This window comes from Bos taurus, chromosome 3, assembly GCF_002263795.3.
Source record: "Bos taurus isolate L1 Dominette 01449 registration number 42190680 breed Hereford chromosome 3, ARS-UCD2.0, whole genome shotgun sequence".
Taxonomy (NCBI): Eukaryota; Metazoa; Chordata; class Mammalia; order Artiodactyla; family Bovidae; genus Bos; species Bos taurus.
In genome coordinates this window covers 67430064-67446575 of record NC_037330.1, presented here as the reverse complement: position 1 = coordinate 67446575, position 16512 = coordinate 67430064, and the positions used below count along the sequence as shown (strand labels likewise).

General features: G+C 39.4%; 1 protein-coding gene across 1 annotated transcript in view; it reads right to left on the bottom strand.

The window, feature by feature from the left end:
* PIGK (phosphatidylinositol glycan anchor biosynthesis class K) overlaps positions 1 to 16045 on the bottom strand; it is a 136895-nt gene extending 120850 nt beyond the window's left edge. Inside the window, exons 1-3 of the mRNA NM_001077880.1 lie at positions 15944 to 16045; positions 12286 to 12339; positions 5583 to 5674 (exon numbers count right to left, since the gene is read on the bottom strand). Coding sequence (NP_001071348.1) covers positions 5583 to 5674; positions 12286 to 12339; positions 15944 to 16036 — 239 coding nt within the window. The 5' untranslated portion in view covers positions 16037 to 16045. The remainder of the gene's footprint in view (positions 1 to 5582; positions 5675 to 12285; positions 12340 to 15943) is intronic.
* Between the last annotated feature and the right edge of the window lie 467 nt (positions 16046 to 16512).

Genomic DNA, 16512 nt, shown 5'->3' with positions numbered 1-16512 from the left:
CTCTGTGGGTGGGTAAGGTTACAGAAAGCACGGCCACAAAGTGCAAGACAGCTGAACTCTGTGCAACTTAAGTGTGAACAGGGTAATAGACAAGTTGGAGGACAATTATGAAGATCTTGTGGGCACATCGTTTTGTTTTCCCCCATAACCATTAAATTCCCTCTCTGAATCAATATTTTGATATAGTATTACAAAATTCTGAAAACCTATGTGTTAAAAAGTCTTTTATAACACATAAATTTGCTAAAAACTAGATGTACACTTTAGAAGACAGAAATGTTCTTACTTTTAAAGTACGAACTTGTGTTTGCTTTGCCTAACTGGTTAATACTTTGGCCACCTGGTGCGAAGAACTGACTCATTTGAAAAGACCCTGATACTGGGAAAGACTGAAGGCGGGAGAAGAAGACAACAGAGGATGAGATGGTTGGATGGCATCACCAACTCAACGGACATGAGTTTGAGCAAACTCCAGGAGTTGGTGATAGACAGGGAGGTCTGGCATGCTGCAGTCCATGGGGTCGCAAAGAGTCAGACACAACTGAGCGACTGAACTGAACTCTACTGAACTGGGTAAAGTATTTCCCAGTCACAAGTTAATTTATCCAACATCTACTGAGCACCTACTATCCAGGCACTGTGCTGGATGCTATAAGTACAAAGTGAAATAAAATATAATCCTTGTTCCCTTCAAAGAGTTAATAATCTAATAAGGGAGACATACTATAATTAGTGTAACCATGTTATAATCAAAGTACATACAAAGGATACTACAAAAGCAAAGAAGGTCAGGAAAAGCTTTTTTGAAGAAGTATGAAAGTGAATTTGGAAGGTCAGGTAAAAGCTACAGCCGTGCTTTCTAACTTGGTTGTGCACAGAACCACATATAAAACTGATGTCTAAGATTCACTTCAGATTTTGTGAATTAGACTCTCCAGGGGTGAAGCTGAAGAATCAGTATTTTCAACAAGTACCATAAGTGATTCAGAATCACAGCCAGGTTTTGTTAGCAGTGAGCCAGAAGTATATAGACAACTATTCCAGGCAGAGAGAATATCTCAGTACAGTCAGAGTAAGTGAAATACAGACAGAAAATCAAAGAGAAATCAGAACAAGAATACTGATACAACTAATGTGATATTTCAAACAGGATCTAAGGAATTGATGTGAACTTCCACAATAAAGGGCAATCATCTCTGAATCACAAAATCATATGTTGTGGGAAATGATTTCTGACATGAACTAGTTTCTTACTGAAGTATATGGAAAAGCTAAATGCAAATATTTTGCATTAAAAGACAAAGTAAAATGCTCCTTTAAAAAAGCAAACAGTGTAAACAACATACAGTTACACTCATAATTTTTATTCAATGCAGTGACCAGTCATTCTTCTCAGGATACACAGGATTACACTGCTTTAACTTGAAAATGTTCATTAAAGTATAAAATAAATTCAAACAGTATTTTGAAATTCCAGCATTAAAACTGAAAACTGCTCTTAATGATTTTAAGTTTCCAGACTATCATTTCATAATAGCGTATTACTTTCTGACTAAAATTTACTTATAATTGTATTTTTGCTCTTAATCCAGGTAGAAATAAAGCAGGAATAAGTCATCAAGAAGAAGAATATTCACCATAATAGGTTAAAAGTCAAACAGAATCTATTCCATTGATCTCTGTTTGCTAAGCAACAAATAGTTCAAATCATCAACTATTTAAATCTCAAATTCATGCCCCAACAAAGACTTCATAATCAAAGATATAGAGAGGAAAGCACGAAACAAGAATAAGAAAATTCTTCAGAAACCTTGGGAAAAACCTAATATATAAAATACACACCATGGTTATACTCTGTTTCTAAGAAGTCCTTCTAAAGCTTAAATTCTTCTAAAACTTAAATCATTTAAACAAATCATTTAAACCTTCAGTTCAGTTCAGTTCAGTCACTCAGTCATGTCCGATTCTTTGTGACCCCATGAACTGCAGCATGCCAGGCCTCCCTGTCCATCACCAACTCCTGGAGTCTACCCAAACTCATGTCCATTGAGTCAGTGATGCCATCTAATCATCTCATCCTCTGTCATCCCCTTCTCCTTCTGCCTTCAATCTTTCCCAACATCAGGGTCTTTTTAAATGAGTCAGCTCTTCGCATCAGGTGGCCAAAATATTGGAGTTTCAGCTTCAACAGCAGTCCTTCCAGTGAACATCCAGGACTGATCTCCTTTAGGATGCGGATCTCCTTGCAGTTCAAGAGACTCTCAAGAGTCTTCTCCAACACCACAGTTCAAAAGCATCAATTCTTCAGCACTCAGCTTTCTTCACAGTCCAACTCTCACATCCACACATGACCACTGTGAAAAACCATAGCCTTGACTAGTCGGACCTTTGTTGGCAAAGTAAAAGCTCTGCTTTTCAATATGCTATCTAGGTTGGTCATAACTTGCCTTCCAAGGAGTAAGCGTCTTTTAATTTCATGGCTGCAATCACCATCCACAGTGATTTTGGAGCCCAAAAAAATAAAGTCAGCCACTGTTTCCTCATCTATTTGCCATGAAGTGAAGGGACGAGATGCCATGATCTTCGTTTTCTGAATGCTGAGCTTTAACCCAACTTTTTCACTCTCCACTTTCACTTTCATTAAGAGGCTCTTTAGTTCTTCTTTACTTTCTGCCATAAGGGTGGTGTCATCTGCATATCTGAGGCTATTGATATTTCTCCCCGCACTCTTGATTCCAGCTTGTGCTTCCTCCAGCCCAGCGTTTCTCATGATGTACTCTGCATTTAAGTTAAATAAGCAGGGTGACAATATACAGCCTTGGCGTACTCCTTTTCCTATTTGGAACCACTCTGTTGTTCCATGTTCAGTTCTAACTGTTGCTTCCTGACCTGGATACAAATTTCTCAAGAGGTAGGTCAGGTGGCCTGGTATTCCCATCTCTTTCAGAATTTTCCACAGTTTATTGTGATCCACACAGTCAAAGGTTTTGGCATAGTCAATAAAGCAGAAATAGATGTTTTTCTGGAATTCTCTTGCTTTTTCCATGATCCAGCAAATGTTGGCAATTTGGTCTCTGGTTCCTCTGCCTTTTCTAAAACCAGCTTGAACATCTGGAAGTTCATGGTTCACGTATTGCTGAAGTCTGGCTTGGAGAATTTTGAGCATTACTTTACTAGCATGTGAGATGAGTGCAATTGTGCAGTAGCTTGAGCATTCTTTGGCATTGCCTTTCTTTGGGATTAGAGTGAAAACTGACCTTTTCCAGTCCTGTGGACACTGCTGAGTTTTCCACATTTGCTGGCATATTGAGTGCAGCATTTTCACAGCATCATCTTTCAGGATTTGAAACAGCTCAACTGGAATTCCATCACCTCCACTAGCTTTGTTCACAGTGATACTTCCTAAGGCCCATTTGACTTCACATTCCAGGATGTTTGGCTCTAGGTCAGTGATCACACCATCGTGATTATCTGGATTGTGAAGATCTTTTTTGTACAGTTCCGTCCTTCTAAAATTTAAATCATTAAAAAAAAAAAACCTAATGACTTATAAGGGGCTTCCCAGGTCACTCAGGGATAAAGAATCCGTCTGCCAATGCAGAAGACGTGGGTTTGATCCCTGGGTCAGAAAGATCCCCTAGAGAACGGAATGGCAACCCACTCTAGTATTCTTGCCTGGGAAATCCTATGGACAGAGCAGACTGGCAGGTACAGTCCATGGGGTTGCAAAAGAGTCAGACACGACTTAACTAAACAACAACAAATGAATAATAGACAGGACAAAGATTCATTTACCAAAGTGAAACCAACTGCCAACTAGTGCATAGTAATTCCCTGGAGGAGCATGTTTGGTATAGAAGCAATAGCAGTTAAAAATCAACAGATTAACTACATACACCTATTTGAAGAGAACAAATAACAGTAATCAGCTAATGACAAGAATAATTCTTATACTTCATATAACAAATCATCCTTTCTCAGACCTAATGTACTTTTTAAAAGTGATATTACCAAGATGCCTTAATTTCCAGATGAAATACAGGAATTAAATTATAGTTACAGTTATAGGCTATAGTTGTCAGCTTGTTAGGTTAAAATGATCTATTGACATAGACTGTAAATTTGTTTCTTGAGTCATGCACTGCTTCCTTTCTGCTCCTACAGCATTTTATATATATTTCTATTCACTTTATTTTAAGTACCTAAGTCCTGCAAAGAAGGTGGTACCATCACCAGGTAATAGCCAAGGAAACAGGCTTAGTATGGCAAAGTGACTAACCGAAATCACCACTGAACCACTGAACCCAGATTTCAAACTCAGATCTAACTGCAAAGCTCCTTCCACACTGCCTCACGTGGTAGAGAGGAACCATAGGACTAGATGAATCACACCTAAGTAACCAAACTGACAGCAGTTTCTTCTATGACTGCTTCCGAAGTAGCCAAAATAGATCTATCATATCTGACAAACCAAAGGTGGAGGACAGATATTTGCCGGTGGAGGTGTAGAAGCTCTGCTTAGTACCTGAGCTCCCTAATACAATTAGGGAATATACCCCTTTACGAGTCTTCACAGAAGGCAGAGGCGCCCTCCCTATACAGAAGCCAACAGTGCCCCATAGTCATTCTTCCCGTCAGCCCTGCAGCATGGATATGGGCACTTAATCTATGCTCTGCCAACGTGACATTCCCATCAAGTACTCTAAATTAAAAGCTGGAGATGGTAAGAAACTGGGACAACAAAGGTCAGATTTTGGCAGCAGTAGCAACATTAAGTTTCCAAAGGCAACAGTGGCAGCTGTGTAGTAGCTGAGTCTGCTGCTGCTGCTAAGTCACTTCAGTCATGTCCGACCCTGTGCGACCCCATAGTCAGCAGTCCATGAGGCTCCCCCGTCCCTGGGATTCTCCAGGCAAGAACACTGGAGTGGGCTGCCATTTCCTTCTCCAATGCATGAAAGTGAAAAGTCAAAGTGAAGTCACTCAGTCGTGCCCGACTCTTAGCGACCTCATGGACTGCAGCCTACCAGGCTCCTCCATCCATGGGTTTTTCCAGGCAAGTGTACTGGAGTGGGGTACCACTGCCTTCTCCGGCCTTCAGCAATTCGAAGCTGCATTCCTGTCATCAGACTGGCTTTATGCTATGATTTTTAGACATGTCTCTTCTGTTACGTAGTCTCTCCTGTTCCAGACTCTTCAAGGGCTCAACCCTCCCAGCAAATTGGTAAACTAATCAATATGTTTTCAATAAACATCTTTTCTATTTGAATCAGTCAGAATTGCCTTCTGTTACCTACAATTAAACCCAGACTGAGGCACTGAATAATTAAATAAGGGACACTGAACAATTACACTTTATCAAATCTGCCTACCTTAGTATTTATTGATTGCTGTTGTATATAATTTGCCATTATAGTCTTAAGTTAAAACTACTTTATACATGACAGTGTGCTGTAACAATAACAAAATAACTTCAAATTAGGTTTATGTTTTTCAAAAATAACACAAATACACAAATATAATAACAGTCATCTAAAGGCAATTTTCACTGAAGCCCAGAGTTAAGCTTTATTAAGAATTCTTACCTGTCAGGAATACCTAGCCTCTTGACACTTCTATAAACAGAAAGAGTATTCGCAACATGTCGATAATTAAACCAGAATCTGGATGTACAAACCTAAAGTATCAAAACAAATATATTATTTGTAGGAATCAAAATAAAGTACAGAGTTACAAAATTACTTCTCTTTAAGTAGGATATAGAGATGCCTAAAAAGTGTATCATAATCAGGCCTACAAACAGCAAAGCACCTAAAGAATTGTCAATAAAACCAACCTCCCTAGAAAGAGGTCTTTCATAACTTGTCTTAAATTTAAAAAACTATTCAGCTTAAGAGAAAACAAATCTTTGTGGAATTTAATCAAATATTGAATCAACTTAGTTACTCTCAATTTATGTGATCTTATAATGTTCTTATTCCTAAAATATTAAATTCTTTAGAATCCAAGACTAGGAACATAATCTCATCGCAGAATAGAAGGTTATATACTATTCCTTTCACTCTGGATAGCTTCCTAATTTTAGTTGTGAAAAATGTAAGATAGAGATAAAAACAGAGCATAGAAAATGATTTTATATGCACATAAGAGAATGCATCATAAAGAAGCTGTTGAACTGAACAAAAAACCAGAAATGATTCCAACAAACTTTACACTTAAAAAAAAAAGACTGATCCCTAAAAAAGATACCAAGGATACAAGGAAAATGTAATGCGGTGCCTCAGAAGTCAGCCCGCTCAAGCATCTATTCCAAAGGAAAAATTAGAGACTGGGGTTGGTTGGTAGTGCACCTACTTGCTAAGCATCCTACCTCCTATCACATACTTCTACTGATGGTTTAAGTATAATAACAGAGAACATCACAAACGTTCTCGCCCCTGCAAGTGGAAAGGAACTACAAGCCTTTTTAATTACAATGAATTTTCGACCTGGAATCCAATAAGGAAAACACTAAAATTTTTGACTACATTAAAGAAAAACGTACCATATAACCCTAACAGAAATGAAAAACCTGATAATTATAACTTAATATGATGAACAATTCCATTCTGAAAAATGGGCAAAGAATGAGACCAAGCATTTCATAATAAAGGTATTAAAAACGGACAATGAAACTTTTAACAATGCTCAACTTCTGTCATAATTTTAAAAACATAAATCAAATTGATAACCATCCAAAAGCCTGACAATTCATATTATTGGCAAGGCTGTGGAGATTGAACACTCATATCCTACTTATGGGAAGGTAAACTAATATAAACCTTCTAAGAGGGTAATCTGCAATATACACCAAGATTTAAAATGTACTTATTTTTTGATTTAGCTCAAATAAGCATGTAAAATCAATGATCAGTGATCAATGCAAAGAAACAGAGGAAAATAATTGAATGGGAAAGACTAGAGATCTCTTCAAGAAAATTAGAGATACCAAGGGAACATTTCATACAAAGATGGGCACAATAAAGGACAGAAATGGTATGAACCTAACAGAAGCAGAAGATATTAAGAAGAGGTGGCAAGAATACACAGAAGAACCATACAAAAAAGATCTTCATGATCCAGATAATCACAATGGTGTGATCACTCACCTAGACCCAGACATCCTGGATGTAAAGTCAAGTGAGCCTGAGGAAGTATCACTATGAACAAAGCTAGTGGAGGTGATGGAATTCCAGTTGAGCTATTCCAAATCCTAAAAGATGATGCTGTGAAAGTGCTGAGCTCAATATGCCAGCAAATTTGGAAAACTCAGCAGTGGCCACGGGACTGGAAAAGGTCAGTTTTCACTCCAATCCCAAAGAAAGGCAATGTTAAGAATGCTCAAACAACCACACAACACTCATCTCACACACTGGCAAAGCAATGCTCAAAATTCTCCAAGTCAGACTCCAACAGTACGTGAGCCGTGAACTTCCAGATGTTCAAGCTGATTTTAGAAAAGGCAGAGGAACCAGAGATCAAATTGCCAACATCCACTGGATCATTGAAAAAGCGAGAGAGTTCCAGAAAAACATCTACTTCTGCTTTATTCACTATGCCAAAGCCTTTGACTGTGTGGATCACAACAAACTGTGGAAAATCCTGAAAGAGAAGAGAATACCAGGCCACCTTATCTGCCTCCTGAGAAATGTGTATGCAGGTCAAGAAGAAACAGCTAGAACTGGACACAGAACAACAGACTGGTTCCAAATAGGAAAAGGAGTATGTCAAGGCTGTATATTGTCACCCTGCTTATTTAACTTCTATGCAGAGTACATTATGAAAAATGCTGGGCTGAATGAACCCCAAGCTGGAATCAAGACTGCCAGGAGAAATATCAATAACCTCAGATATGCAGATGACACCACCCTTATGCAGAAAGTGCAGAACTAAAGAGCCTCTTGATGAAAGTTAAAGAGGAGAGTGAAAAAGTTGGCTTAAGGCTCAACATTCAGAAAACTAACATTATGGCATCTGGTCCCATCACTTCATGGCAAAAAGAGGGGAAACAATGGAAACAGTGACAGACTTTATCTTTTGGGGCTCCAAAATCACTGCAGATGGTGACTGCAGCCATGAAATTAAAATATGCTTGCTCCTTGGAAGAAAGCTATGACCAACCTAGACAGCATATTAAAAAGCAGAGATATTACTTTGCCGACAAAGGTCCATCTAGTCAAAGTTTGGTTTTTCCAGTAGATACCAAAGGAACATTTCATGCAAAGATGGGCTCGATAAAGGACAGAAATGGTATGGACCTAACAGAAGCAGAAGATATTAAGAAGAGATGGCAAGAATACACAGAAGAACTGTACAAAAATGACCTTCAAGACCCAGATAATCACCATGGTGTGATCACTGACCTAGAGCCAGACATCCTGGAATGTGAAGTCAACTGGGCCTTAGAAAGGATCACTACGAACAAAGCTAGTAGAGGTGATGGAATTCCAGTTGAGCTATTCCAAATCCTGAAAGATGCTGTGAAAGTGCTGCACTCAATATGCCAGAAAATTTGGAAAACTTAGCAGTGGCCACAGGACTGGAAAAGGTCAGTTTTCACTCCAATCCCAAAGAAAGGCAATGCCAAAGAATGCTCAAACTACTGCACAATTGCACTCATCTCACACCCTAGTAAAGTAATGCTCAAAATTCTCCAAGCCAGGCTTCAGCAATATGTGAACCGTGAACTTCCTGATGTTCAAGCTGGTTTTAGAAAAGGCAGAGGAACCAGAGATCAAATTGCCAACATCCGCTGGATCATGGAAAAAGCAAAAGAGTTCCAGAAAAACATCTATTTCTGCTTTATTGACTATGCCAAAGGCTTTGACTGTATGGATCACAATAAACTGTGGAAAATTCTGAAAGAAATGGGAATACCAGGCCACCTGACCTGCCTCTTGAGAAATCTGTATGCAGGTCAGGAAGCAACAGTTAGAACTGAACATGGAACAACAGACTGGTTCCAAATAGGAAAAGGAGTTCGTCAAGGCTGTATATTGTCACCCTGTTTATTTAATTTATACGCAGAGTACATCATGAGAAACGCTGGACTGGAAGAAACACAAGCTGGAATCAAGAGTGCCGGGAGAAATATCAATAACCTCAGATATGCAGATGACACCACCCTTATGGCAGAAAGTGAAGAGGAACTCAAAAGCCTCTTGATGAAATTGAAAGTGGAGAGTGAAAAGGTTGGCTTAAGGCTCAACATTCAGAAAACGAAGATGATGGCATCCGGTCCCATCACTTCATGGGAAACAGATGGGGAAACAGTGGAAATAGTGTCAGACTTTATTTTTCTGGGCTCCAAAATCACTGCAGATGGTGACTGCAGCCATGAAATTAAAAGACGCTTACTCCTTGGAAGGAAAGTTATGACTAACCTAGATAGCATATTCAAAAGCAGAGACATTACTTTGCCAACAAAGGTTCGTCTAGTCAAGGCTATGGTTTTTCCTGTGGTCATGTATAGATGTGAGAGTTGGACTATGAAGAAGGCTGAGCGCCAAAGAATTGATGCTTTTGAGCTGTGGTGTTGGAGAAGACTCTTGAGAGTCCCTTGGACTGCAAGGAGATCCAACCAGTCCATTCTGAAGGAGATCAGCCCTGGGATTTCTTTTGAAGGAATGATGCTGAAGCTGAAACTCCAGTACTTTGGCCACCTCATGCGAAGAGTTGACTCATTGGAAAAGACCCTGATGCTGGGAGGGATTGGGGGCAGGAGGAGAAGGGGACGACCGAGGATGAGATGGCTGGATGGCATCACTGACTCGATGGACGTGAGTCTGAGTGAACTCCGGGAGTTGGTGATGGACAGGGAGGCCTGGCATGCTGTGATTCATGGGGTCGCAAAGAGTCGGACACGACTGAGCAACTGATCTGATCTGATCTGATCTATGGATGTGAAAGTTGGACTATAAAGAAAGCTGAGCACCAAAGAACTGATGCTTTTGAACTGTGGTGTTGGAGAAGACTCCTGAGAGTCCCTTGGAGATCCAACCAGTCTATCCTAGAGGAAATCAGTCCTGAATATTCATTGGAAGGACTGATGTTGAAGCTGAAACTCCAATACTTTGGCCACCTGATGCGAAGAACTGACTCACTGGAAAAGACCCTGATGGTGGGAATGATTGAAGGTGTGAGGAGAAGGGGACACCAAAGGATAAAATGCTTGGATGGCATCACCGCCTCAATGGACATGAGTTTGAGTAAGCTCCAGGAGTCAGTGGTGGACAGGGAAGCCTGGCATGCTGTAGTCCATGGGGTCGCAAACAGTTGGACACAACTGAGCGACTGAACTGAACTGAAGCATGCAAAATTATGTATTCAAGGATTTTCACTATCCTATTGCCTATATTAGCAAAAACCAAAACCAAAAAAGACAGAAACAAAATCACTACCCATCAGTATTACTTTTTTTCACCAGGAATATGGATTATATAACTTTTATTAAACAGAGACAAAAATGTTTTAATCAAAGCAGATCCTGAAACTAAAATGGAATCCAATTTTCTTCTATCTCCCTCTGGTGGAAAGTTTTCTCAGTCATATTACAAGAGCAAAGGGGCATTTCATTTACCTCTAATCATCCAGTCAAGATTAAAACTAATTCAAACTAGGAGGGTCAGGGGGGAGGGGTAGTTGGAATATATATATACACACACACACACGTTTGTGTGTGTGTGTATATATATATTTAATTTGAATGAAATAACATTGAAAGAAATGTATGTTTTATACTTTCAACTCAGCCATTCCTGGTCAAATTTCATAATTTTCCATTTAAGAAAGTACAATTTACTGAAGTCTCGCTCTAGTAAATCTGAGTTAACGTGTAAGAGTGTTAGTTGCTCAGTCATGTCCAACTCTTTGTGACCCTATGGACTGTAGCCCACCAGGCTCCTCTGCCCATGGAATTTTCCAAGCAAGAATACTGGAGTAGGTGGCCATTCCCTTCTCCAGGGGATCTTCCCAACTCAGGGATCAAACCCAGATCTCCCCAGAAGCATTGCTGGTAGATTCTTTACCGTCTGAGTACCAGGGAAGCCATTAATGTGTAAAATATTGCACAAATATGAAAACAGCAGTTGTGAAATACTCGGTGGTAATTCTTTTTCACCCTCAGTTTCTCTACGGAGACCCAGGTTGCTGAGATTAGAGAGGGGCTATTTCAAGAACATGGAAGTTCCCAGAACAAGGAAGAGTTTAATATGTGTGTGGTATAAGCTAATGCTAACAGGCTTCTATTCTAAAGGAGCCTTTTGGAAATTAGCTGTCTGCACATAGGCAGTTATTCCCTCTTTTAAGAATTTCCATAGAGAGACTAACTGGAAGTGCTCCTAAGTTTCCTACACTTCCCTGGTGGCTCAGAGAGTAAAGAATCTGCCTGCAATGAGGGAGACCCAGGTTCAATTCCCAGGTAGGGAAGATCCCCTGGAGAAGGAAATGGCAACCCACTCCAGTATTCCTGCCTGGAAAATCCCATGGACAGAGGAGCCTAGTACACTACAGTCCATAGGATCACAAAGAGTCAGACACGACTGAGCAACTAACACTTGAGTTTTCTACAAAACAAGTTATCCTCTCAAACTGGTGGATCATGGCCTGCTACTTCACAGTTTTGCCCAATTCAAGTGATCACTGAAACCTCTCTTCTTATCATGAGCAGCTTTTGTTCAATTCCTTTATAAAATCTCTTATCAGGTGGTAGCATATAAAAGGTATTTGTTCCTGAAGAACAAGAAAATGAGTCATGAACCTGAACAACAAGGAAATGAGTCATTAGACATGTTACTATTCTATTTAATCACAATAACATAAAATTAATCTGTCTTCTTCTAAACATTTCTGTATAACTTGAATTTTCTACAATGATCATTTATTTTTGTAAACAAAAAATAAAAATTTTTTTAAGAAAATAGCCAAAGTAGAGAGTTTCTATAAACTAACATTATAGATAAGAAATATTCAATGTAAGTTACTAGTTTCTGTCATTAGAATACCACTACACTTTATAAAATACTTCCTTTAACAACAGGATCTCTAGCTTATCTTTCTATTTATTTACACATCACCACTTGACAGATATATTGGAAGCAAAGAATATTATTTGTTGATGTGGTCAATTAAATATAGCCATAATTTCTGTTACAAGAAATAAATTTTACTCTTAAGAATTTGATTCACACAAAATTTCTCAGACATATATCTAATGTAAACAAACAAGACAAACCTTTATAGAATACTTACCAAAACTGCCCAGTTGTTTGTATGGCCACTTCTAAAGAACTGTTCTGCTTGATCCTAGTAATCAAATAACAGCAGAAAGATTAGAAGAAAGTCAAATTTCCCAGAATAAAGACTGATAAAGGGCAGTTAAGATACATGGAATTTTTAGTTACAATAAGTCATCACCACACAAGTTTATAAATATTCTAGTATTTGACTTTATGAAAGACAAAATAATTTTATTTGAGGGATTATTGTGAGAGGGGCTGTTTTTAAACATTTTATCTCAAATACAGTTAGCTCTTCCTCATATGCTTCCAGTTTTCCATTCAGTCTTTAAATTGTGAATGACTTATTTCATGTCTTCATTCTACACATAACAATATCCTTCCTGCTGAATAGGAATGAATATTGAATGCTTCCTATTGTTTTATTTGAACTCACCAATATATCTGATTGAATACATTCTCTAGCATACTTCCATGTACCATTTTACTATCTGTTAGAGTAAATCTTAATTACATTTGCCATCATGGAACATTAAAAATCTCTACATCCAGTACCATCCAGACATCTAATGAATATGATTTTTATTATGCATTAAAATAACAGTGAATATAAACCATAATGATCTCAGATCTGCTCCTAAACAGCATTGATTATGAGAACAATCAGACTGCCTGGATTCAAATCTGGACCCTACTACTTACTAGCTGTATAAACTTAGGAAAGCTGCTTAACTTCCTGTGCTTCTGCTTCCCCATCTTTAAAATGGTAGCATTATCTGACACACAGAATGTAGGAATGGTGATTGGACAATAATAACTACAAAACAAATATTAGCTCTTTTAATTTTCATCTAGGAAGAAAATTTCCAGAAGAATGAAATTAAAAAATCACTCGAGTGCATGTGTTATATATATACCTGTTATGGCTTATGGACAATCCAGAATGAACTTTTTGGCCAACCCAACCCAATATATATCTCTTTTTAAACTACTCAACAATTGAACAGATGCTAAAGAAAACAACATGCATTAGTGAGCTAGGAATCTGAAGATCTGGGTTTCAGCCCAGATCCTATCCCTTACCTGGCTGTGAGACTAGACTAAGTCATTTAGCTCTCTGGACTTGATTTTCCTCATGCAGAAATGAGAGCTGACCGAATAATCTCTAATGTCCCTTCTAGCTCCAAAATTCTCACATTTTTAAGACTTCAGTGAAAAAAATTAAGATGTCAAAACTCTTTTGTGGTTGTTAAGATAATATAGACACTGCAAATTTATTCAATCCACATATGGTTAGTGGAGCACCTATTATGTGCCAGGTACTATGTAAAAAAAAAAAGCATGCTGCTTTCTCTCAAGAATCCCTGAGGTCAATAAAGACAAGCATGCAAACATTTTACACTACAATATAACATTCATTCATTCATCACATTCACGCGCCAGCTGTTCTACTGTTCTCAATGCTCAGAACACAACAATGGGCGAAACAGTGCTAGTACTTGCCTCCAAAGACGTTACTAGCCACACATCCAACAGATAAGGACAAACTACAAATTCTCTAAAGGTAAGATATACAGTATTATAAAAGAGTACAACAGGGGGACCTGGCCTGATCAGGGAATGGGAGGGGGAGCCCAGCAGGGATGGCGGGGGAAGTTTCTTCAGAGAGATTTGGGTGACAATTCAACAGATAGAGAGGGAAAATAATTCCAGACAGAGAGAACATTATCCGATTGGCAGAGGGGACCTTAAAGGTTCTAGAAACTAAAAGGAAGATTAGCATAACTAGAAGTTTTAAAGAGAGAGAGGGGAGATAGAACCAGAGGTACAGGCAGGAGCCTATGGGTCATAACCAAGATTTGGCTCTTTATCCTTAAAACAACATTAAGGTATATATATAGGTGACATGGTCAGATTTGTGTATTTAAAAGTTACACTGTCTGAGGCTTGGAGAACAGACTGCATTGAAGAAAGAATGACCTGAGGCAAACCAAGCAGGCAGCTATTGCCCTATAAATGAAAGATGATGGAATAATAGTGAGTACAAAGTATACATGGGTTATAATATGATAGATGAGGGCTATACTAGCCAAGTGCACACAGTACAACAGTAAATGCAAAATACAGAATAGGGAAAGGTTCTACAGGGGTTAGCTTTCACTGCATTTTAGTAAATAAGCAAACAAAGAAACAGGAAGAATAACACATCAGAATGTAAAAAAACACAACTATATAACTACAAAAAACAGTAATAATATCCAAAACAAACTATACAGAATAATCTGCTAGAATATATAAGAAAAATAGAATTTCTATACATATTTATATTATCTAGACAACATGCTTCATAGTGAATATATAAATTAGCGATAATTCATGAATATAAAGAAAGCATGTGCATGCTTTCTTTTTAAAATGGTAGAGTTGCATATTTAAAAAGCTTTCAGCATTAGTCTAAGCTCAACGTCTGAGATCCGTCCTGGGTGTTCATTGGAAGGACTGATGCTAAAGCTGAAACTCCAATTCTTTGGCCACCTCATGCAAAGAGTTGACTCATTGGAAAAGACCCTGATGCTGGGAGGGATTGGGGGCAGGAGGAGAAGGGGACGACAGAGGATGAGATGCCTGGATGGCATCACCGACTCGATGGACATGAGTTTGAGTGAACTTCGGGAGTTGGTGATGGGCAGGGAGGCCTGGCCTGCTGCGATTCATGGGGTCGCAAGGAGTCGGACACGACTGAGCGACTGAACTGACTGACTAACGTCTGAGATGGTGGGGAGAATGGGTTCCTATATGAAGACTGGAAAGTAGGCAGAGACTAGATCATGATGTTTACACTTTACTCCTTGCAAAAACACTGAAAGGATGCAATCTGAAGAATAATCTGATCAAACTTACTTTGATGAAGACTAAAGAGAAGGAATTTGGAAGCCTGAAGAAAACAAGATAAGGTTACTGAAATAGTCCAGGCAAGAAAAGACGAGGGCCTGCATCAAGCGAGTGGAACTGAAGAAGTGAAAGCAATTTTAAATATTGAGAATACAGAATTTAGTGATGATTAAAATGTGAAATAAAGAGAGGAGTTCATTTTTTTTTTTAATCCTAGGTTTCCAGCATAGGAGAAACCCCACAAGGAGGTGGGGTAGGTCCGAATATAAAACTTTGGACACAAATTTTCAAACGTCTGCTATTCTGAAAAATTATGCTAGAGATGTAGGCGGCAGAACTGGACGAAGGTATTATCAGAGTACATGGGAGAGTAAAGGCTTTATATCTGGCCAGAACTTAGTGTGAGCCAAAAATAAAACACTGTACCCATCTGATTCCTAGTAGAACGTTGTAGCTTGGTAGCTGGGACGTAGGCGCGGCACTCTAGAGCTGACCTACTAGGGACTGCACGCTCTTCGGAGCAAAGGATCAGGCCCTCTCCCGCCGCCCAGGACTTGATTCTTTTCATTCGCCATTTTAAAAGGTTGAAACAGACAGTCACCGTCCTCTTCCGTTCCCTGCGACACCCTCCCCACAGCACAGTCATCTTAATAAGAGGCTGATGGGTGATTCCAGGAGACTTCGCTCCGTGGCTGTGTATCGGACATCTGCTGGACGCTTAAGGCCACGACACAGCTGTCCCCCGCAGGGCCCTGTTGTTCAGAGGGCCTGACTCCTACCTCGATCTGACTAGCGGCCAAGCTGCCGAAGGGTAAGAGCAACAACCCTGCCAGGGTAGTCAAACCCCGGCTGAGAAAACAAGTGTCGACCATGTTTGCCGGCTTCAGCGCACCCGGAGAGGCGGGGCGAGTGCCGTAAAGCAGCGCGGGGCGGGGTTTGCGTAGTTTTTTTTCCTTTTCTTTGCGACACCTGCCCCGCCTCCTAGAGAGCGGCCCCCTCGCCAGCTTTCAAAAGCCCGCGCTTTCCGCAGTCCTTGCGTTTGCCGGGTAGCAGGGACTGAGTCTGACCCTTGAAGTAAATTTTCAGGTTTTGTATTATAAAATGGGCGTTTTAAAACTTTTTTGAAAAGCAGTGGAGAAAAACTGTGAGCCTATAAACCTTAAGAAGCTATTATTTCCTTTTTTGGTTAGTGTTGCCCATTCTTTGACTATATGAAACATGATGTGATGTGGAGGAGTAAGCTTTGGGGTACAAAAAAGTGGTTAATTGGATCAATTGCAAATGAAAACATGGGTGAGCGCTCCAACTATTATATTTGGGGTCTATTATCTGTTAAATGTATGAACAT